This window comes from Eriocheir sinensis, chromosome 7, assembly GCF_024679095.1.
Source record: "Eriocheir sinensis breed Jianghai 21 chromosome 7, ASM2467909v1, whole genome shotgun sequence".
In the NCBI taxonomy this organism is placed as follows: domain Eukaryota; kingdom Metazoa; phylum Arthropoda; class Malacostraca; order Decapoda; family Varunidae; genus Eriocheir; species Eriocheir sinensis.
The window spans coordinates 23,637,828-23,659,812 of NC_066515.1; the positions used below are offsets into that span (position 1 = coordinate 23,637,828).

At 40.6% G+C, this 21,985-nt stretch overlaps 4 protein-coding genes across 11 annotated transcripts; 3 read left to right on the top strand and 1 right to left on the bottom strand.

Annotated features, from left to right (window-relative positions):
* The first annotated feature begins 271 nt into the window (after positions 1–271).
* LOC126995015 (zinc finger protein Xfin-like) lies at positions 272–7,693 on the top strand. 5 transcript variants are annotated; one of them, XM_050854334.1, is made up of 9 exons: positions 272–404; positions 1,893–2,155; positions 2,497–2,596; positions 2,800–2,957; positions 3,070–3,299; positions 3,612–4,020; positions 4,316–4,509; positions 5,121–5,515; positions 7,557–7,693. In XM_050854334.1, the coding sequence occupies exons 2-8, from the start codon at positions 1,894–1,896 to the stop codon at positions 5,334–5,336; spliced, it is 1,569 nt and encodes a 522-aa protein (XP_050710291.1). In that variant the 5' UTR covers positions 272–404; position 1,893; the 3' UTR covers positions 5,337–5,515; positions 7,557–7,693. The 5 variants fall into 5 exon arrangements, with proteins under 5 accessions (XP_050710291.1, XP_050710294.1, XP_050710286.1 ...); XM_050854337.1 differs by lacking the exon at positions 272–404 and adding an exon at positions 860–883; XM_050854329.1 differs by lacking the exon at positions 272–404 and adding an exon at positions 974–1,190.
* On the top strand, positions 7,686–10,832 carry LOC126995066 (adenylyltransferase and sulfurtransferase MOCS3-like). Its single transcript, XM_050854360.1, has 3 exons — positions 7,686–7,701; positions 9,002–9,112; positions 9,244–10,832. Exons 2-3 carry the CDS (start codon positions 9,025–9,027, stop codon positions 10,599–10,601), a joined length of 1,446 nt encoding a protein of 481 aa, XP_050710317.1. The 5' UTR covers positions 7,686–7,701; positions 9,002–9,024; the 3' UTR covers positions 10,602–10,832.
* Positions 10,823–16,787, bottom strand: LOC126995045 (target of EGR1 protein 1-like). 4 transcript variants are annotated; one of them, XM_050854347.1, is made up of 9 exons: positions 16,578–16,787; positions 16,298–16,418; positions 15,785–15,861; positions 15,138–15,337; positions 14,537–14,699; positions 14,000–14,175; positions 13,600–13,853; positions 13,151–13,319; positions 10,823–13,054 (listed from the first exon to the last, which is right to left on the bottom strand). In XM_050854347.1, the coding sequence occupies exons 4-9, from the start codon at positions 15,243–15,245 to the stop codon at positions 12,467–12,469; spliced, it is 1,458 nt and encodes a 485-aa protein (XP_050710304.1). In that variant the 5' UTR covers positions 15,246–15,337; positions 15,785–15,861; positions 16,298–16,418; positions 16,578–16,787; the 3' UTR covers positions 10,823–12,466. The 4 variants fall into 4 exon arrangements, with proteins under 4 accessions (XP_050710304.1, XP_050710303.1, XP_050710310.1 ...); XM_050854346.1 differs by lacking the exon at positions 15,785–15,861 and having other exon boundaries at positions 16,578–16,781; XM_050854353.1 differs by lacking the exon at positions 16,578–16,787 and having other exon boundaries at positions 16,298–16,492.
* A 664-nt stretch (positions 16,788–17,451) lies between these two features.
* On the top strand, positions 17,452–20,852 carry LOC126995077 (splicing factor U2AF 35 kDa subunit-like). The gene is made up of 3 exons (XM_050854368.1): positions 17,452–17,582; positions 18,309–18,459; positions 20,030–20,852. Exons 2-3 carry the CDS (start codon positions 18,320–18,322, stop codon positions 20,625–20,627), a joined length of 738 nt encoding a protein of 245 aa, XP_050710325.1. The 5' UTR covers positions 17,452–17,582; positions 18,309–18,319; the 3' UTR covers positions 20,628–20,852.
* Positions 20,853–21,985: the final 1,133 nt, after the last annotated feature.

Consider the following 21,985-nt stretch of genomic DNA (forward strand, 5'->3'; position numbering starts at 1 on the left):
GACTTGCGACTTTTAATTGATGAAACCGGCCCCTGGTATGGCCCAGTGATCTAAGAATCCTTATACAAAGATATGCATAATATAAACGAAGGCTATATCCTACGCGCGCAGCACAGCTTTTTTTTTAAAGTAAGGAGACAAAGGATCACACACACACACACACACACTACACACTTCTAGATAGATAGATAGATGGATAGACTGCAAAACTTAGTGAGTCCCTGCTGTTTCTTCGTTTTTCCCTCGCACCGATGTCCAGACGACGTGACACTCGCGTCATTCGATTGTCCTGCAATGTCCTGCTATAGTGCATACCCCCCACAGAGCCACTAGCTGCACCTACGTACACCTGAGCTGGTGGGCAGGCTGGCTTATTAACAATAATGTTCTTTCAGCTGTGCTAAGTGAGTCTGCATTTGCCCCTAGATATTGTAGTTCCTATAATAATAATAATAATAATAATAATAATAATAATAATAATAATAATAATAATCGATCAATCAATATTTGCCTTAATTGTAACCATGCCAAAGATAAAGTGCTCTAAGTGAAGTGGGTGGATGATAGCAAATATTCTTTATGGGTTAGTAAGTATGAAGTATGCAAAAATGTGGCAGCCCGCGCCCGAACGATCGAAACTATATACACAATTAATAAGGGGATGATCAAGGATTTGGTAAAGTATAAAGGTGTACGTGTAGGCTATACCATCAGGAAATTATTTGAACGTAGTACTACCACCAAGGAGACTTTATACGATCGATAGTCTCCTTGACCACCACCTAGACGCGGGCATGGGGGAGGGAAGGGAGGTAACAGCAGGGAGGGAGGGGAGAGGGGTAACTTGATAAGACGTAGCACAGATCGAGTGGAGTATATAAGTGTACGTAGTAAAGTATTTAATTAAGTATGAAGTAAGAAGGATCAGGGAAGACCTAAGATTAAGCGATACAAAGCGGATCGAACAGCTCAAAAGAATTAAGTATATATTGTGGGTGCATGAGGTTAGGTTAGGTTAGGTTAGTCAGGGTAGTATAAGTAACCTTTGCAATGGCACCCCTTCTTGTCTTCAAACGTTCTCTTGAAAAATGAAAATCACTCTTCTTGCGTGCGAGCGTGTTCGTGTGTGTGTGTGTGTGTACATGTGTTCCGGCTCTTTTTTTTTATTTCGCATTATATACTCCTAATCCGTAATTCCTTTTTCAATTTTGTTCCTTTTCTGTCAAATGAAAGTTTTCCCATCACCTCCTGCTTACTTATCCTCTATGGCAGTGGCAGTGAGTTGACAGCCCGTTGTGGTGTCGTGAGCTGTCCGGGTTTTGTTTACAAATAAAGGACAGATTTTGACGGCCCCACAGCCCCCTGAAACACCCACTGACCCCAGGAGAAGACAGTAGCAATCAATCCGTCAGGAGGGGCGTACACTTGGGCGTGCATCACCGTGACCACCCTGCAACGCCAAATCTGGAAATGTGAAGAGACAAATTGATGTCTTTGGTAATAAGTCTTTGTAGAATCAGAGGGTGTTGCTTGCTGGGATTCAATGATTACTCCTTGAAATTGAATCGAGGCCTATTACCTGCATAATCCATAAATGTCAACTCCAGCTATATGGGCATGTTTTGTGTTACCCAGAAGGTGACCTGCTCATTTTGGCTGGTACTTCTGCAAGTCCTGAGCTGAGGAGGTATTTGATTTGGAAGGATGTCCTCATGACTTGCTCAGAGACAGATATATGGTCTCTATACTTCCACAGTAACTATTAACCTACCTTGAAGGACTGTTTCTCTTTTTAATGCCATGTCCATCCTTTTATGTTGTTCTCTTCTTGCCGTGTAGTAATGTGTAAAAGATATTAAAATCACAGAAATGGTTTGTATTTTCTTGGGTAGGATGGAGCGGCCACGCAGGAACCCCCGGCCCCCTGGCACTCTCAGCGACTACCTAACAGTGGGGGAAGCAGAGAGCAGAAACATTTGTGTGGAGAAGAACACTGTGAAACAAGAAAAGGAAGAGGAAGAGATGAAACCCAAAGACACAAACCAACTAAATGCAGACAAGAAGCTTTTGCTCTCACAGCCGTACAAATGTGGGGAGTGTAAGGCTCGCTATCGCAGCCGAGTGGCTCTGTTGCGTCATGCTGTCAAGCACAGCGGTGAGACAATGCTCTTTTTTAATGCCTTGCAAACTAGAGAACCATGTCTTTATCATTTGTATAGGAATGCATGAAATACAACCTTTACCATGAAGTTCTTGAAATTTTAGAGGCCATAGCTTTTGCTTTTGCATTTCATAAACATAATTACTATTTACATAACTTTATTTCACAATTCACAGCTTATCATCAAACACAATACTGCATAAGAGAAAGACAGTACTAGAGAATTTTATCTAAGTACGCTGTATGAGTTTGTACATTAATGCTGTTTTGCATGTATATATAAAGCAATGAAAAGTAACTGTGTGCATTTATACATGTACTCTGCAATTTTCCAGGAGAGAAGCCGTTTGTGTGCTGTGAGTGTGGGCGCGGCCTCTCCAGCCAGTGTGCCCTCACCGAACACATGAATATCCACACCAACAACAGGCCTCACCGGTACAGACAGACATTTCACAATTCTAACTTTTAGATATTAATCATGAAATAGTACTATTTTAACTCTGGTATTGGTATTATTACTCTTGAAATTCCAGGATTTGATTCACTTTAATTTGTCTCCAGGAATTGTTTTAAGAGTCCCTTTATTCGTATTAATGGTCATGATAAAATACTTGGACATACTTTCCATTTGGCTTCAGTTGTGAGGAGTGTGGTCTGGAGAGCCGGCAACTCAGTGTCCACCTGCGCCACCTGCTGACCCATCAGTCCCAGCCACAGCACCTGTACACCTGCTCTGTGTGCTCCAAGACCTTCAAGCAGAATGAATACCTCAAGAAGCACATGCGCAAGCACACAGGTCAGGATTGTAAAATCAAATTTTGCAAGTTCAATAGAACCTCAATTTAACATGAGCTTGGTGCCAAAAGAACTCATTCTTTTTACCTTTACCTTTTAACTTTATTTTACAGGTGAGAAACCCTTTTCATGTGAGGTATGTGGCAAATCGTTCACTTGCAAGAGTGAGCTGAATCGTCACAGCAAGCGCCACTCCTCTGAGAGACCACACTCTTGCACAGACTGCGGAAAAAGTTTCAAGATGAGGCACAACCTTCGCAAACACCTGAGAGCACATGCAGGAACACAGCAGTGGAAGTGCCTCCTTTGTCCAGCAGTATTCTCAAAACTAAAGTTATTGGAAGTATGTTATGTCTTTGATTCAAGTTTCTGAGTAAACATAATAATATTATTGATATATAAAATCATAGGACTTGAATTCTTGCATAGTATTAGGCAAACAGTAAATTCCAAGTACAGTACAGATGTGAAGAAGTATAGCTCTCCAAGCAAATGTATCAACCTATGGTGGTGTGTAAATAGATATCCATGGGATCTGGATAGTAGCAGCTATGGGGATAGAGCAGTGCTACATTCTGTATGCTACAACTTAGTAATATTTAGTATATATAATGTTTTTAACTTGGAATTTGTGTTATGTTGATTTCCCTTACAGGCACATAAAAAGACACACTTAGAGACAGTTCAACAGCTGAACATCAACAGACCCGATGACAGCATTCTCATCATCTCGGCCGAAGGGGACGACCGCCGGAAATTGCCTTCCGTCCACACTGTCATGGTTCCCAAAGAGAACCTAACCACTGATGGAAGTGATGGAAACTCAAAAAAACACCTGAGAATAAATGGGACAAGCTTGCCTCTTGAATTAATACTCAAATCTGTTGGTAAAGGAAATAATATCAAAATAAAGATAATTGACAAGCCAGCACAGCCAAGGATTCAGTCATGCACAACCAAGGAAAATGTCGTAGAACTTGTGGATGAAGAGGCCACTAAGCCAGGAGGACTCAAGGATTCCAAGGACTCCACACCCCACCTGCAGGAGGCTCACCCCCCTCAAGGTCTCTTATTAACCAGAACCTAAGTAATGATAGTAGGCATAAGCTCTATTGCTTTATTCTTATTTTCTCGACCACACTCTTAGCTCTAGGATTTTAGTGTATCAGTTTTAGGTATCAAAGTTGTATATATACTTAAACTAAGTTTAGATTTAGAATGTAAGGATTATAGTCTCAATTTCCTCTTTAATTTTCCTAGTTTGAGTAATACAGTGAACTTTCCTTTTGACACAGCAGGATGTTTAAGTATAATAAGTAGAAATTGAAAGAGTGACCTTCCTATTTGCTTTTCATCCAGCAGATAGTCACATGGAGAGCGTGAATGATAAGGCAATGAAAGTTGCAAGTGTGCTTAGTACATCAGCCAGTATTGAGAGTCATTGCCTTTCCAAGCACTATCAGCAAGTCAACCCAGCCTCCCCAGACTATTGCTGCTGGCTGGCCACATTTTCTTCACTCTCTCAGCAACTCAATCCAACGTTTGATCCCGAGGTGTGTGATTTTGGACCTTTGTTTAACACTGAATTCTTGGGGATTGAAACTTGAGTAACAAGGGTCCAACAGCAGTAGTATCAATATAACTTATTTCATATCCCTGTACCTTGTGGTTCTTGGAGTCTTTCTAGTTCTCCTCATTTGTGGGATAGATTTCTAGTGTTCCATGTTTTTATAGTGGCGCTATCTTACTTGACTCTTGTTGTCCCCTGGAACTCATGTTTGGTCCTTTCTAGAGAGTTTTATCTAGAGTCTGGTTTGAGAGGTGGTCTTCAGGACAGCATTATGAGTTGTCTTAGGCCACTCAATGATGACTGAAAATTGTCAGCTTTTATCGGCAGGTGGGATTCGAACCCAGGTCCTCCAGGACGCCATGCCTACTAGGTGACCATTAAGCCACTACCTCTGGTATTACTAAGCCATCTTAAATGCCATTCCATATCCACTACATCTTTCTCTCCCATTTTCTGTCTAGCATGTATAAATGACCTGCTCAAACTGCCTGGCAAATTCTACTGTAACTTGCTCCTTTAAGCTTTTTATGAGACAGTGTATACATATATATTCATATGTAATTTATTTAAAAACAGCACATGCTTCTGTGTCAGGTATGCAAACATCTGAACTTCATCAGCACAACACTTCAGAATTGCCTCCTCCATGAGCCAGCCCAGGGAGCATCCAAGACAGCCCAGCTGGAGGGGATGGAGGGTGCACTGCCCTGTCTCACACAGACTCAGTACCAGTTCATCTACAAGCAGTACAGGCTGGTGCAGGAGGTGCTGCTGAGACACTTTGCTCATCATATCAGTGATAATAAATAGTCAGGTAGTCAGACAGGTGGAACCTCAGCTTGTATCAGTTTATCTTTGATATCACTGATATACCATTCCTCCAGTATGTTTGTTACAGTAGGAGTGTACAAAGACTGGTTTTCTTGTGCTTCATCTTCTGTACCATCTTCAGTTGCTAACCATACTAAAGTTTCAAGACATCTCAAAAGGTATTTCAGTAACTCTAGACTTATCTTATTTAATTTGTCATTCAAGAGGTGATATGTAAATAAATATAATATTTCCATATTTTCCCAATGCTTTCCTTTATTCTTTGGCAATTATAATTAAGTGTAATTGATAAATTATCAGATTTTATCATTTATTTTCAATGATCATGGCAAATACTTTCATAAATGCTACTCAGTATGTGTGTTTACCTAGTTGTGTGCAGTATTGGACTTATCCTCATGAGAGAAAGAGAGAGAGAGAGAATTTAAGTATAATTTGCACATCTGGATAGCTAAATTTTCTCGTCTTTCTTTAATCTTTTCTTTAATAGTTTGCTGTGGTGTCTAGAAGGTAGCTGTTCAGGAACTAAATTAATTGATGTCAACCTTTCCTTTTCCTTTGACACATTTATAGATCATAATCATATCACCTCATTTACTTTTCTCATTTAGTGTTGCTAATTGTAGATTCGATTCTCTATGGCTGAAGTCTCTCAGACTGGGCAGTTGGCACCCATCTTAATACTATACTGCTGCATATGAGTCTTGGTTCAATGAATGATATACTTATTTTCTGTACCATTTCACCATTGGTGTATGCAAAGAAACTCATATTCCTCAACAAGTTGTATGTATCACTTATTTATTTATTTATTTATTTATACAGGTAAAGTAAAGGTAAAGTTGGGGGCATACGCTCTACTGGCGTGGCCGCGGTGCTCATCAAGTGCTCATCTCCGTCGCATTGGCCCTTGAGCCTGTGTTTTAAAAAACGAAACTGCATGAGTTTAAAAAAAGTACATAAAGCAAAAAGAAAACCAAATTTGTTTAGGGCATGTTGCTTCCTTCTCCTTTGTTGTATACTTGCAACAGTAAACTCACTGGTTTAGGAAGCGCCGTTGCCAAGGCAAGGCCGAGGTCATCTGACAGGCGCACAGGTAAACAAACAAGGCGGCGTGCGGCGGAGGAGGAGAGAAGTTAGGGTGCCTGGCTTACGCTGATGATGTAGTGTTGATGACGGAGAGGAAAGAGGAGATGGAGGAGATCCTGCACATAGCTCAGGCATATGGGAGGGAGTGGGACCTGAAATTTAGTGAAAGAAAATGTAAGGTTATGGAGTTTGGTAGTGGAGGCAGTAACCAATGGGTACTAGGAAACAACGTGCTGGAGGTAGTCGATAAATATATGTACTTAGGAATGGAGGTTAGCAAGGAAGGCATAGGAGGGGAGAAACAGAGGAAAGTGAATGAAGGGAAGGCAAGGAGGATGTCAGGGATGATAATAAATGGAGGCAATAGAGTAGTAAACAAATATGATGTAGGGCGAAGTCTGTGGAAAGGAGTAGGTGTACCATATTGCCTCTATGGATCAGAGATAACACTACAGAGAAGGGACATCGCACAGCTAGAAAAGGTTCAGAACACAGTAGGCAGAGGAGATATGGGATGGAGTACATTCAAGGAAAGAATTGTAAACTTAAGAAAATTGAAAAGAGTAGTGAGGAGAGATGGGCAAAGAAAATACTGCAAGAAAGTGGAAACAAGTCCACCTGGGGAAAGAGTTAGAGAGGTGGAAAAGGAGAGAACACCTGAGGGAAGAGTGGAATGAAATGGAGATCAGGGATGTGAAGAAGGCAGTAGAAACGACCGGACAAGTCAAATGGCAGGAAGGAACGAGTGGCAAGTCAACGCTAAAATGGTACAGTAGGAAACAGAAACCAGAGGGAGTACACTGGCATGTAGGAGACTGGGGAGCAAACTATTGTTTAAAGCAAGAACAGGAACCCTGAAACCAGGACTGTAGCTGGGGCAGATGGAAACAGTAGAACACCTAATAGTGGAATGCAGCAACTATGAGCGGCAGAGAGGGAGTTGGTGGCAGGAGTAGTGATGGTAATAGGCGGAGAGGAGACTAGAGGAGTGTTGGGGCTGTATGGAGACAAAAAAACGGAAAGAAGAATGGTAAAGTTGGCAAAAGTGTTCAGTGCTGGGAAAAAAAGCACAAATGTCCGTATAAGTGTATATAAGTGGCTTTATTTCAGATTAGAAAATTACATAACGCTGAAAAGAAAGTTGTGTGAATAAGAAGGGAGGAACGAGAGGAGGAGGACCTAAGAAGCGATACAAAGCGTTACAGGTCAAAAGAAGAAGAAGAAGAAGAAGAAGGGCTGGAGGAGGAGGCAAAGTGTGAGTTATTTTTCTCATGACTGCTGTAACACGTTAACCATATTCACACTGTAGGGCTGGTCACGTGTTTGCATACAAGGATAACTCATAATATATGCATCCTCATTGGCGATAGAGCAAGTATGTTGGCAGTAAATGACTATGCGCTCTGAAACTCGCTGTGAAGCTGTGTAGACAGTATTATACAATCCATTATAGATATTAACGACTATAGGAAGGACTAGACCTGCAGTTTTACCGATTCTTAATAAATACCAGAAAGGAAACATTTTGGTAATTGTGGAGATTCACTACGCGCCTCCAAAATACGATATTACGCCTCCATACAGTATTATACTTAGGGGATGAAATACATCTCCCTTAACCATAATATGAAGGCGGAAAAACTTAAAAGTAAAGAAAAAGTGGTAAAGGTAGTGAAAAGGCATATTATACATACATGCGCTGTTTTGGTGTCGGTGCTTCGGCGGTGGTGGCAGTGTTGCCAACGATCCGGTTAGCGATAGTACGCTAGGTTAGCGATGATACGTTTAGTTAGCGATTAGCCCACGCATGTGAGACCAGGTTCACCACGCGTGGTTATTTTTTTTTTTTTAGAACACTCCTTTACCCAAAGGGTTTTGTAAAGGTTTGGGCCGGGTATAGTATTAGGTAAAGGTGCGTGTTCTAAAAAAAAATAATGATAATAACCACGCATGGTGAACCTGGTCTCACATGCTTTGGCTAATCGCTAACTAAATGTACCATAGCTAACCTAGCGTACCATCGCTAACCGGATCGTTGGCAACACTGTCACTGCCGCCGACACCAAAACAGCATGCGTATGTATAATCTGCCTTTTCAGTACCTTTACAACTTTTTCTTTTAAGTTTTTCCGCCTTCATATTATGGTTAAGGGACATATATTTTGTCCCTCAACTATAATATGGAGGCGTAATATCGTATTTTGGAGGCGCGTAGTGAATCTCCACAATTACCCTTATTTTTTGTATAAAAACAACAAATATTTTATACAAATGGCAGTCACTTTCAGATCAAGGAAAATCAGTTAAAGCTGGACAATTTACAGTTTCACCCAACCAATGATTTGCTCACGTGGTTCATGTTTTTCTGGTGATTTTAATTTTGGCAATGTTTTACAGTGTCAGCAAGTTTAGTCAGTATTGGCAGTGTTGACAAAATTCAACTGGAGTGTGTAATTCAACCATGTGATATTCAGTTAAGCTTTACCTCATTCTCAAAATACTGCAAAAAGCAACAGCTGCAGTTCCTGTAAGAAAACTGACAAAAGTCTTTACAGCAAGTAAAGGAGAGTCTGGAGGCATGATGAATGATGGGAGAGAGGGAGGAGATGGAATCCACTCACAGGCACACGCACAGCTGTCTAAGATGAACAATGCCACAGACGCAGGTACTTATTAATTATTATTCTGCCAACATGGGTGAAGCTGTAAAATATTTAACATGATTTGTTTTGTTTTGAATGCATTGATACAATTATTAACTTAATGTTTGATGCAAAAAAAAGTTTGATGTTTTTAGACAGAAAGCAATGGCCCATAGAGAAGTTGCTAGAAGAGCTCCAGAAGACAGAGGAGGAAAACCTGAATCTGAAGCTGCAGCTACAGAAGTGCCAAGAGGGCATGGCATCCCATTCACTGGACATCATCAAGAATGTTGTGAACCACCAACTGCCTACTCTTGAGGAAAGGCCTCTCTCCTGCCCTGAGGTTGCCAGGTATTCTCGTCAGCTCATCCTGCCTGAGATAGGTCCACAGGGACAAAGAAAGTTGCTAGCAGCCTCTGTTCTAATTGTTGGATGTGGTGGCCTTGGATGCCCAGCAGCAATATATTTAGCTGCTGCTGGGGTTGGACGGATTGGGTTGGTAGATTATGATGCCGTTGAGTTGAGTAACCTCCATAGACAGGTATTGCACACAGAAAAAAGGGTTGGGATTCCTAAAGTTCTCTCTGTAGCTCATTCAGTTAAGGCATTGAACAGTGAGTTGAATGTTGTTCCCTATGAGATTTCCCTTACAAGTGAAGTGGCCTTAGAGGTGGTCAGGCAATATGACGTTGTGTTGGACTGCACTGATAATGTGGCCACCCGATACCTACTTAATGATGCCTGTGTGATGGCAGACAAGCCCCTCGTGTCTGGCTCAGCCCTGAGGTATGAGGGTCAGTTGACTGTCTATCACTACAAAGGAGGCCCATGTTTCCGCTGCATCCATCCTAAGCCACCACCCCCAGAGACTGTAACAAACTGCTCTGATGGAGGTGTATTGGGAGTAGTTCCAGGTATCATAGGGAGTGTGCAGGCACTGGAAGCCATCAAAATTGTAAGCAGTTTGGGAACCCCCCTCTCACAAAAACTCCTTGTGTTTGATGGTCGTCAGGGAATGTTCCTGACAGTCAAACTACGTGGCAGGAATAGCACCTGTGATGTGTGTGGGGAGGAGCCCTCCATAAAGCATCTTATAGATTACGAGCAATTTTGTGGAGCTGCACCCACTGACAAAGACAAGGGACTGACACTGCTGGAAAAGGACAAGAGAGTGACAGTTGAGGAGTACAAAGCACTTGTGGAAGCTGAGGAACCGCACATCCTCATAGATGTGAGGTTGCCCATTGAGCTGGAAATATGCTCCCTCCCCAACTGTATCAACATTCCCTTGAAAAAACTAAATAAAACAGAAAGTATTGACTTGATTCAAACTAAACTTTCCGGGCTAGCAACAAAGAATGTCATCTGTGTCTGTCGAAGAGGAAATGACTCTCAATTAGCAGTGCAGCAATTAGAGTCCTCTCTCTCCCAGCTAGACTGTAATGTCAAGGATATAGTGGGTGGTCTGACAGCTTGGGCTCACAAGATTGACACCTCTATGCCTGTCTATTAACATCCTAGGATTTTGTATTGCTAAAGCATGGAATATCATCAGTGATTTAGAACTTATTTTATAGCCCAACTATCAAGAATATACTGTATAAACTTGTTTACAGCCACTCATTAGTACACATGTGGATCTAGCTATGATTTAAATGTAATAATAATCTGGGAATGATTTTCCATGTTTCAGTAAGAGCATACAAAAATGACAGGGAAAGAAAACTAAACATAGTAAAATACATGTCATGAAATTTATTTACCTCTATATCCAAATAATATTCCTTTTCCTTTTGTGCATGTCCATAGCTGCCAAAGGTTGTGTTGATTTGTGGTCATTTAGGCAGCAAAATGGTATCTTTGGCCACTCAGCAATGGTAGAAATCTTTAGCTGGTAGCAGCAGGGTTATTCAGGGTCATCATCATGTGCTGGCCACTTGGTCATGAGTCAACTGATATATAATGAGATTCATCACTGTAGCTCGTTGGAGGATCACAGTATTTAGAATGTCCAATAATGATAATAATAATAATACCAATTCTCTATGAATACCAACTGAAACTCATTTCAGGAGCAAAAATCAAAAATGCATAAAAAAATAAGGAATGTACATATACAGCCAAAACCAAAAAATACAATTAAGTAAAAATGCATCAGTGGCACATACTGTTTTTCCAAGCACAGTACTTTTGGGTGATCATACTGGCTTACTGGCACAAGTGACTTCAAAATAAATTTTAAAACTAGAAACCTTTCATTAAATCTTTTGCTAGTGTAGGATTACAGAAGCCCCCCGCCGTTCACGGATTCACTTATACGCGGGTAGGGTACTTGCGACACCCCCCGCCGAACACAGATGAAAACTCGTGTATATGTGGTCTGCAGCGTCCAGCTCAAACGTTGCGCAATGTAAACAAAGAAACCGTCCCTGGGGCTGGATCTTGGGCTGGATGTACAGGACTGTCTCTTTCAAAATTTTTGCTTTCTAAACATCAATTGATTGCATGGAAGGCCGCAGTGCTATTCGCACTACGTATTTCCCGTTGGGTCTGACGTTTGGCTGACAGGATCATGGTGGTTAAGAACTACAGTTATCCTACATGCACTGTAGTGAAAGCTCATTAATCTGGGACACAGAAAACATAATTAATAAAACTGGAATAACTTTACATCTCTTTCCCTCCAAACCGAACATTACAGTGTTAAAGTAAGTGAAATAATCCTTAAGTATGATACACAGATGCCTTTCGGGTCTTTCAAGCTTGGCAATGCTGTCCCCGCACTAATAACGATATTCAGTTAAAGTTATTGTTAAAACCGTTAATTAGGGATGTTTTATGCAATAGTTATGGGTCAGGAAACGGAATATACTATGTGCTAAGTACAATGATCTAGCAACACTGGTGTACCTGGAGCAAAACAAACAAGATGGCAGCCACGGCGAGGACGGTGAGGCCATGAACTTTTACACACTCACTCTCGCTTACTGGGTGGGTCAGGGCATTAAATAACACAACCAACCATCACATCAGACAATTAAATTCACCAGGAGAGCAGCAATAATAGCTTAAACACAAGATATACAGGGAAAAACAGAGCCTTTATTACCCCTTGCCTGGACGTGAGTGTTAAATTATTACAGTCCATATTTAATTTGTGATTTATGTGTAAGTAAAACTATATAACAATGCTTAAAAATGCCTTAGAAATCAATTTTTTTATTCGATCGAGATGGTAGAATGAAACCCTATTTTCCCTATTTGAATTTAGTCCCATTGATCGCGAATCACGGGAATCTCGCGGAACCAAATACCCGTGAACAGCGGGGGGCTTCTGTACATCACAATGATGACAAAACCAATTATTTTCTTAGTGATTTACACATTTTTCAAAGTTTGTTCTCCATTTCTCACTTTCACTATTTTATTACAGTGTTTTGCAGACATATTGGCATAAGTTCCAGTTCTGATTAAGAAAGGAATATTTTTCCCCATCAAATACATCTTATTTACTTGATCAACAAGACCAATGTTTGCAGCTGTAAAGGGTTTATCTTTTGAAGTCCACACTCCCTTTCCTGAAACAGCACTGGCAAATGCATATCCTGTCATGAAAGCATCAAAACCAGCCCTGTGTCCATTGCTAGTACGAATGTCATCATTTGCAACTTGCACTGGGACAACACACTGAGGACCATCTATGACCTTCTCTGGCTCATCTGTCTCCTTAGGGCTTAGGAGTAACTTTACACCCTTATTCTCAGATAAGCGTTTCCTTTTATGTGACCTAACCTGCTCCTCTGGCATGCTGAATTTCTCTATGATGCGGACGAGAGAGCCTTCCTTAGGACCAGTGTACTTCGAGGTTCCACGCTTCTTGGCTCCTGAAGTCTGTAGGACCTTGACGACTCTATTGATATTGTGGCTCATGGGACACACTTCTCTCTTTGTACAAAACCCATGTAACTGGAAAAAAATTACTATTCTTATGAGCTGTTCTAAGAGGTCAATAAGCCACTGAAATCAAAGAGCATAACTACTGAAATGTAAAACTCAACTTACAGCAAAATTCTGGCACAGTTCCCTTTCATCACCATCATTCTCCACGCTGTAAGAGTGGATCTGAAGGTAGGAGTGCCAGTTGATACTGGGTGCCTGCTGAGGATAGGGAGGGAACTGCAACCGCACATGCCATTCTCCCTTCTTCTGACGAGAGGCATTCTTTAGCTGCCTGTTGGAGAAATTTATGAAGTGAACCCAGTTAGCATGTAATCAACAGTTAAGCAATGTACAGTTTCAATTGAAATAATTTATGCTCCAGTCTCAAGTGGGTACTCTGTCAAATTTTCACGTCCTGTCCTGAATCATACAGAGTGGAATTTTCTTTTGAGTGAAGTGTTCAGCTTTGAAAGTAAGTTATGAAATTTATCATGAAAGAAAATGCCGACGAATTTTCAATATGATACCATAATACTATACAAGCTCTATAATGAAAACTGAGGAAAACTTACATCTTTTTGAACAAGTACTCCAAGTAGGTGGCTGGCATGGACAGGTGGAATTCAGCAAGATACTTTGTGTCATAAACACCCAGTGGGAAGAGGTCATCAAGATCTGCAGCAAAAGTATCATTCTTCTTTGGGAGGTCAGTGTAGAATGACTGGTAGAGGAATATCAGATCTATTAAGCCATTATGTACAATGAGTGGCTTCCTGTGTTCCAGGAGTTTTGAGAAAATGTGCCGCACACTAGGCGCTTCATTTTCCTGCAAGGCAAAAAGTACGACTCAGTCACACAATACCAGGTTAAATGAATGAATATGTTGCAACTTAATTACAAAAAATGCATATAAATGAAGTAAGGGATATAACTGTAATCAGAAAACTAACAAATATCTTCTGTTTGCCATACCTGACGATCACAGCCTTTGTAATAAGGGGTTCCTTTGGAATATAGCTTGTTGAAGTCGAATCCATGGTTTAGTAAGAACTTGAGGGATGAGCAATCCACAGTGAAAGGATCACTGCACATGGTAAGCACATTGTAAGTCTGCACCATGTAATCATGACTATGGATTTGTTCTTCACCTGTAGAGGGGAAAAACAAAATGATAAATTTTTAATATTAATTCTCTGGCTTTCCTATGTGTAAAAATAATTAAACCAGTTTCCTCTTCTCTCAAATAAGTTCATAGTTCTATGTTTATATTATGTTCTTATGAAGAAAAAAAAAGAAAAAAACTAGTCTCCACGTACTAATCTAACCTGGGAAGGGGGAGGAGCCTCCTCGGTGCAAGGGGCGATGTTTTGGGTCAGATTAGCATGCAGAGGTTATAGTGCTCTTCGTTTTACAGAACTACTTTCAATTAAAAGTTCACATCATTTTAATAGTCAATTCTGTCAGAATAGTACCAAGATATGAATGAATATGATTAGACTTAGATCTTACCTTTTCCATCTTGCACACTGATACTGCTCACAGAGTTACAAGAGAAACATGATAATCCAAAGGCAATAACTGCATAACTTTTTGCTACTTCCGCCAAGTTCTGGTATCGAATGTCAAGCTCTTGACTGTTGATCTTACTTCTTTTACCAAGGCCAGACAGCTCCTGAAATCATGGTAGTAACTCTTATAAGGAGTTGGCTCAACACTCCTTTGAGCTGACAAAAGTCTTACCAAATGAGGTCATACTACACCACATCATGATTTCCTACTTTTAAAATGGATTCAACACACACACACACACACACCAAAAATATTCATGAGTTAAACTTGATAAATGGGATTTGGAGGCAGGACCCTACAAGTATCACCTACTTTCAATTTTTCCTTACACTGCTGTCAAATATGCCAATAATCCTCTGCAGCATGTTATCATTTTTTGTCAACAACATTGTGTAATCTACAAATAGGCCCATCACCATGGACTGCTCTGTACCTTTCATTTTCAGCATTGGGTCAAACATCCCTACCCTGCCTTTCATCTCTCATACAACCATCCATATAAATATCCTTGTGCTGGGTGTGAGGTGTTGGCAGCACTTACACAGTCCACGGCCACAAACGTCGCATCTTTCACGGCCTGGGCTATGGAAGGCCACACCTCTTCAAAGTTGTCCTTCGTCACTTCAATGATGGGCAGCTTTTTCTCCATTCTGAGGCAGTGCTTTGTGGGTCTGGAGCACAAGAACACTTCAGACGATCATTAGTAGAGTTTGGCTTCTTGCCAGCCCATCGTTCTTCGTGCTATCAGGGGAAAATAAAAATACCAGGTGAGAAGTCAGGGAACTGGGGCCATGACACTCCTATTGGCCGCCACAATGAGTTACAGGTGTTCTAATGTCATCATGTTAATACTGGGTCTACCAAATACCAATCACTAGTGAGTTTCCTGTCAGTCCACCACTCATGGCTCATGTAATCACTTGGCATGTCATCAACTTAGCTCTGTTAAATAATGGAAGCGCCATGCACCTGCTGCCCTGAAGCTCTTGGTTTGAGATGAAGACACCACACCACTGCATAATACAGTACCATTCTTAAATCTAATTACACTAAATAACCCAACCTAACCTGTTTATACTTTTTTCACTTATATACATATGTCATTATATTTTATAACTAGTCTTTACTTAGTGCAATCAACACACATTCCAGCAGCGGCTTAATAGTTTTAGTGCTAAGAGTAATTACGCGAATAAGCATTCTGCTGGCGTGTTGGCACTTGTGGGGTTCCCTTCTCGTGGAACCCGTCTAGGTAAGATGTCCAACTGCCAAAATGCAAAAAAAGAAAAATAATCACTCGATATATCCCCAAGACCATACTTTGAAATTAAAATCTCCATCAGTGCAGTGCAAAGTATATAAGTGAACACAGTGAAGTAACTAAGAGTGCGTAGTGAAGAATCTAAGTGTAAGGAAGTGCCAAGGAGGACCTAAGAGGGGATACAAAGCGGAACAGATCAAAAGAAGAAGACGAACTTGATGGCGAGCAAAGAGTACCGAGTCATGTGCTGGCCTCAAGGACCCTGTATTATAAGACATTTTGCCACCCAAGATCATTTGATTGACAAGGTTTTCGAAGGAGTTGTGGGCTTTTCCAGGAGTAGTTTTATGACCCGTGAAGCTCAAGAAACATTCACTGGAACCCTTTAGAATTGCTGATGTCTGGCGAAGGTGTCTTAATACCGCCCAGAGCTGACTCACCTTCCTTTATCTTCTTCCTGTGGTCTTTTACCGTTCTTTCTTCCTTGGTGTTCTCCCTCGCCCTTGTTCTCCTTTGGTTTGGTCACCCTTCGCGGCGGCCACACAAATTGTACATCTTGATCTTGAAACGTAAACAAAATGAACTTGAACTTGATATCACAGGTCGGTTGAGATTTCTCCCCACCCTCTCTTACAATATATAATAACATAATAGTCAGTTTCAATGTCTTTTTTATAAATTCTCAAATAGATTCACGGCTAGTTTACTTGATGAGCTTACCTTATGGCATCCTACTAAACATTTGATCCCTTAGCAAGCACCACACATTCTTTACCGTACATTATAAAGAGTCATCTGTATTTAAAATCACTCAGAATAAACGTAACGAAAGATAACTATGACCATATCAGAACCACAGACAGAACAAACGTGACATCAATGTTACTGGATTATCGTACTCAACATATTTTTCAGTTTTTACATACAATCACCTCAATAAAACATCACTGCCTTACGGTTTTAACACTTTATTTAATTAGATAGCATTACTGGTGTGGGTGAGACAGTTTTGGGGTCCTGAAACTGATAGATGAAATGTTTTGAGTACGACAATTTGATGCTCAGTCTTATTTTTCCTGATTTCCTAGCCCAAAACTATTTCCTCCACCCCGGTATCTGGCTTTATATATATTTATGATTAAAATGGTTAATTATTGGAGCTTCCTAGTAATAAATAAGTGTCAAAAAACGGTAAATACGATGCTGTGAGTACGACAATCTACGTGGCATTACAACTGTGTACAATAATGCCAGCCTCTTATTTTTACCGATTTCCTTCACGAAAACTATCTCCTTCACCCCATTAACCACCTTCATGTATATCTATCGTTAAAATGGTTTATTATTGATGCTTCCTGGCAATAAATAAGAGTCAGAAACCGGTAAATACGATGATATGAGTACGAGAATCTATGTGTCATTTGTGCAATAATGGCAGATTCTCGTACTCAGCCTCCTATTTTTACCGATTTCCTCCACAAAAACTGTCTCCTATACCCCAATAACCAGCTTCATACATAGCTATCGTTAAAATGTTATATTATTGATGCTTCCTGGCAGTAAATAAGAGCCAGAAACCGGTAAATGCGATTATATGAGTACGATAATCTATGTGTCACTACAACTCTGTGTGTGTGTGTGTGTGTGTTATGGCGGCGTGGTGAGGGACGCCACCGGTCTGCATCACCTGTTTTTCATCCATTTCCCCGGCTCAAGACGCCTCAGGTAACGTATTTTCTATCAGCTCTTGGGTCTCGTGCTGGAGGTGCCTTGGGACTGGTAATGGCGGGGTTTGTCCTTCAGGCTGAGGCGGGAAGAGGTGCTTTGGGCGCCCCTGTATACCTGTTGGGTGGGGAGGCTCAGGGGCGTTTTGAAGAAGGGAAGGGAAGAGAAAATAAAAGGAAAGGGAAGGAAGGTTAGGGAAAGTAGAAGGGAAGGGAAGATAAATTAGAAGGAAAGAAAAGGGGAGAGGAAGGGAAGGAAGAGTACGGTAAATAAAAGGAAAGGGAAGGAAGAGAAAATAAAAGGAAGGAAGGGAAGGAAGAGAAAATAGAAGGGAGAGGAGAAGAAGGGAAGGGAAGAGGAATCAGAAGGAAAAGGAAGGGAACGAAGAGAAAATAGAAGGGAGGGAAGAAAGGGGGAGAGGAATGGAAGGGAAGGGAGGAGGAATTCGAAGGAAAGGGAAAGAAAGAAATGGGAAGAGGAAGGGAAGGAAGAGAAAATAGAAGAAAGGGGGAGAGGAATTAGAAGGGAAGGGAAGGAAAGAAAATGGGATAGGAAGGATGAAAGCACATAGAAACTTGAGGGAAGGGAAAGGCAGGGCAGGGATGAAGAGAGGAAGACAAGAAAAGAGCAAAGTACAGCACATACTGGACTAAGTTATATTTATAAATTACTAGTACTTTAAATATTAATACTTACATATTAATCCCTCTTCCATTTCTTGTACAGCACTTGGCAAGATGTCTATGTCAGGAGCAGAATACCTTGCCTCCATCTATGGCACAGAGAAGGACAAAGTCAACTGTTCCTTCTACATCAAGACCGGAGCTTGTCGGCACAGTGAGAGGTGCTCCAGGAAACACAACAAACCACAGTACAGGTAAGGTTTGGTTGTGCTGGCTAAACTGACTTACAATTAAAGGAAAGAAAGAAATTCAGAGTAATCTGAAAGGGAAACCTTTCTCTCAAGTTTAAGAAATTTCCCAGTACATATCAAGTAAGATGCAATGGACAATGCAATGCTTCTTTCTTAAAAAAAAAAAAAAAAAAATTAATGGGTATAAATACTGGATCACAACTTCAAGCAGCTGTTCAGCTGATAAACATAAACAAACAGGTCCTATCAGCGGTAAGGCTGAGGAGGTACTGGTACCATTACTGGTACTAACAGCACCAGCTATAGCATACAGTAATGGTACCAGAGTGCTCAGTACCAGTGGGTACTGACAGGTTATCAGACGTGCCCACATAAGCATGTATGATGACCTGTCAGTATCAAGAATACTAAATACAGTATTTTGCATTATAGATAGACAGATATGAGGAATAGAAAAACAGTGGTCACCATTAATATCATAGTCCCGAACTATACCACCGTAGCAATAAAGTTTGTCATTCACGCAAAACAGCTCAACAAACGCAGTTTGACATAACTGCAGATTAGGTAAATCTTTATTCGCCTTGTATTTTTCAATTATCCTCCGCTTATCCTCCTCCGGTATGCAGGCGTTGCGACGACGACAAGGCATTGTTCCGCAGGGGAAGCTGTACATATACTGTTCTGAAGGTGGATTCAGGCCTTACAATGTACACTTGCCATGGCAGAAGGGGATGTAGAGGGTGAAGGAGGGGCGGCTTAAGTTCGATGCTTCAGTTTCATGTTTTGCTATGAAATTCCATTTTCTCTAAGTGTCAAGTTAATGGTATTTGTTGTTGTAACATTTGTAATATTGACGCTACTTTTCTGTGGCAATGTTGTTAGGATTGTAATTTGTCTGACTATATTGCGCTTTGTCTAACATACGCTATACTGATATACTATTTTATGCATTTGTTTCAAACAATTTCCAATTGTTTCAGAGCTTTGAGCTTTGTCATAAACCACCGATTAGCTGTCTGACTATAAAGCAAAATACTGTACTGCACTGGTGGTATCTGTGAAAATGCAGATCCATGAATAGTGAACCAGTGAATACACGGGGACAGGTACAATTCAGTAGCATAGTCCAGTAAAAAGTTTTAAAATACTTACCCAAATTAAAAAAAAAAAAAAAAAAAAAGTTAAATCTCAACATCCACGAGTTAATTAGCAGATACACACAGATGTTGAGGATCCATGGATATATTTTTACAGATACTTACATACCCAATACTTAGAGCAGCCACTAGCGTGGTTACTGCAAGTATGAAGGTTCATGGGGTGGTGGCAGGGTGTACGATGAACCACAAGTGCTTTTCCTGGCCACAAAAGTTCTCAAGAAAACCCATAGATACCTAAATCTTTAACTTTATAACATTTATGGGCTATCACGTGGATGTTCAAATCCGTAGATGCTGAGGTTTGACTATAATTCTTACTTTTAAGATTAAGATAAGGATCATGGATTGTTCAATATAGTACCTCATCACAGATCAGTAGCTATCACCTCTCACCTTGACTCTTTCAACAGCCAGACAGTGGTAATGCAGAACATGTATGTGAGTCAGCAGAATTCAGCAAAGTCAGCAGATGGCTCCCATCTGGCCAACATGAGCGACCATGAGATCCAGGAGCAGTTTGAGTACTTCTTTGAAGATGTATTTTTTGAGTGTGAGGAAAAATACGGGGAGATTGAGGAGATGTGCGTGTGTGACAACCAATGTGACCATCTGCGCGGGAACGTGTACATCAAGTTCCGACGAGAGGAGGATGCTGTGAAGGCGGCCGAGGACCTCAACAACCGCTGGTACATGTTTCGCCCCATCTATTGTGATCTGTGTCCTGTTGCTGACTTCCGAGAAGCTTGTTGCCGTCAGTTTGAGATGGGACAGTGTGGCAAAGGAGGTTTCTGCAACTTTTGGCACGTCAAGCCTATTTCTCACCACTTGAAGAACCTGCTGGCACGCTCTTCCCGCTCCCGCTACCGCCATCGCTCTCGCTCCCACTCCAGGTCTCGGGAGAGACACACAGAAAAGCACGAAGGTAAGCATGAAGGTGGCAAGCACCGCCGCAGGTCGCGCTCTCGCTCTCGGGACAGGGATCGTCGTGACCGCAGGGGTAGATACTGAAGACAGTCCAGAGGTGCTGCCCTGCTTCCTATGGAAAATGTGGAAGAGTCTGTCAGCTCCAAGCACTGGTCAGTGTGCATGGGGGTGTATGGTGACTTATGGAAGCGTAATCATTGACATTTCTGATATTTCATGATGCAGTCTGCAACTTTATATTAATAATTTGTTGCATATTTTGATGTGTTATGAAGCCCTTTTTAGATGGAATAAAAGAAAATTCTTGTGGTTCTTTGTTTGAGCACAGTTTCCTTAAATTCTAGAAACTTTACAAAGTAGTGTTATCAAGGAGTCCTCAGTGTCTTGCATGTAAGCATGGACTTGAGGGAAATATTTCTATATTGTATTTTATTACTTCCTAAAGTCCAGTTCCACTTTCCTTATTGAAATGGGTTCTAGACATTATTATCGGACCATTAATTTCAACTGCCGCTGGTGTGATGTCATATTAGATCAGACTGAGTTGTTATAACTAAAATGTTATTAAACGAATGTCATTCATCTTATTCTTTTGAGAATCACTTTTTATTCATTTTATTTTTTATTTTTATATAGGTATTTTGAACCATAGTGCATTTTTGTAAGTGCAGAGTGAAGCTACACAAACTAGCACAAATGTGTGTGGAAATATTATTGCTTAATATCTCAAAGTATCAGTTTTATTCCACTTGTGTCATTCAGTATTAAGTAAAATTCATGTACACTGTATTCAAGTCTCTGCTGCACATATGAAAAATGATGAAATAATATTAAGTAAGAATTATTGTGCATACACTTAAGTACAAATTTTTATGTACATTGAACTGCTATTTACAAGTATGCAGCTGATATGTAACCAGACATACTTAATGAAAATGTATGTGGTTATCTTGAAATAATTTTAATCACTCACAACCTCTTTCCTATGAAATGCCTGTAAGATAAACCGATATGGCTATCACTCAAAATTTTCTACAGTTTCTGCACTCTTTAACTCCTGCTGCCAGCAATGCCTCAGACTATATAGACACTTGCAGCTGCACCTGTTTTGACCACAAACTCAAAGTAGTTTTGTGAATCTGCTTGTTCATTATTTTTATACAAATTTGGCAACCTGAACACCCTACAGTATTTTGAGTACTTGGCGTATCTTCATTTACATGTAGATTGTAGGTCAGGTCGTGTTAAGTAGCCACTGATAGGTGTTTAAATTTTCAAATGGATTATTGTTGATGAACAAACAAACAAAAAATATACATAATGAGAAATGTGATGACATGATACATACTTCTTGGAGAATAGTTATCATAATTGAAAAGAGGGGAATGGCATCATGAATGTTATCCTATATTTTTTATGGTAAAATTCCATCTACAGAATAC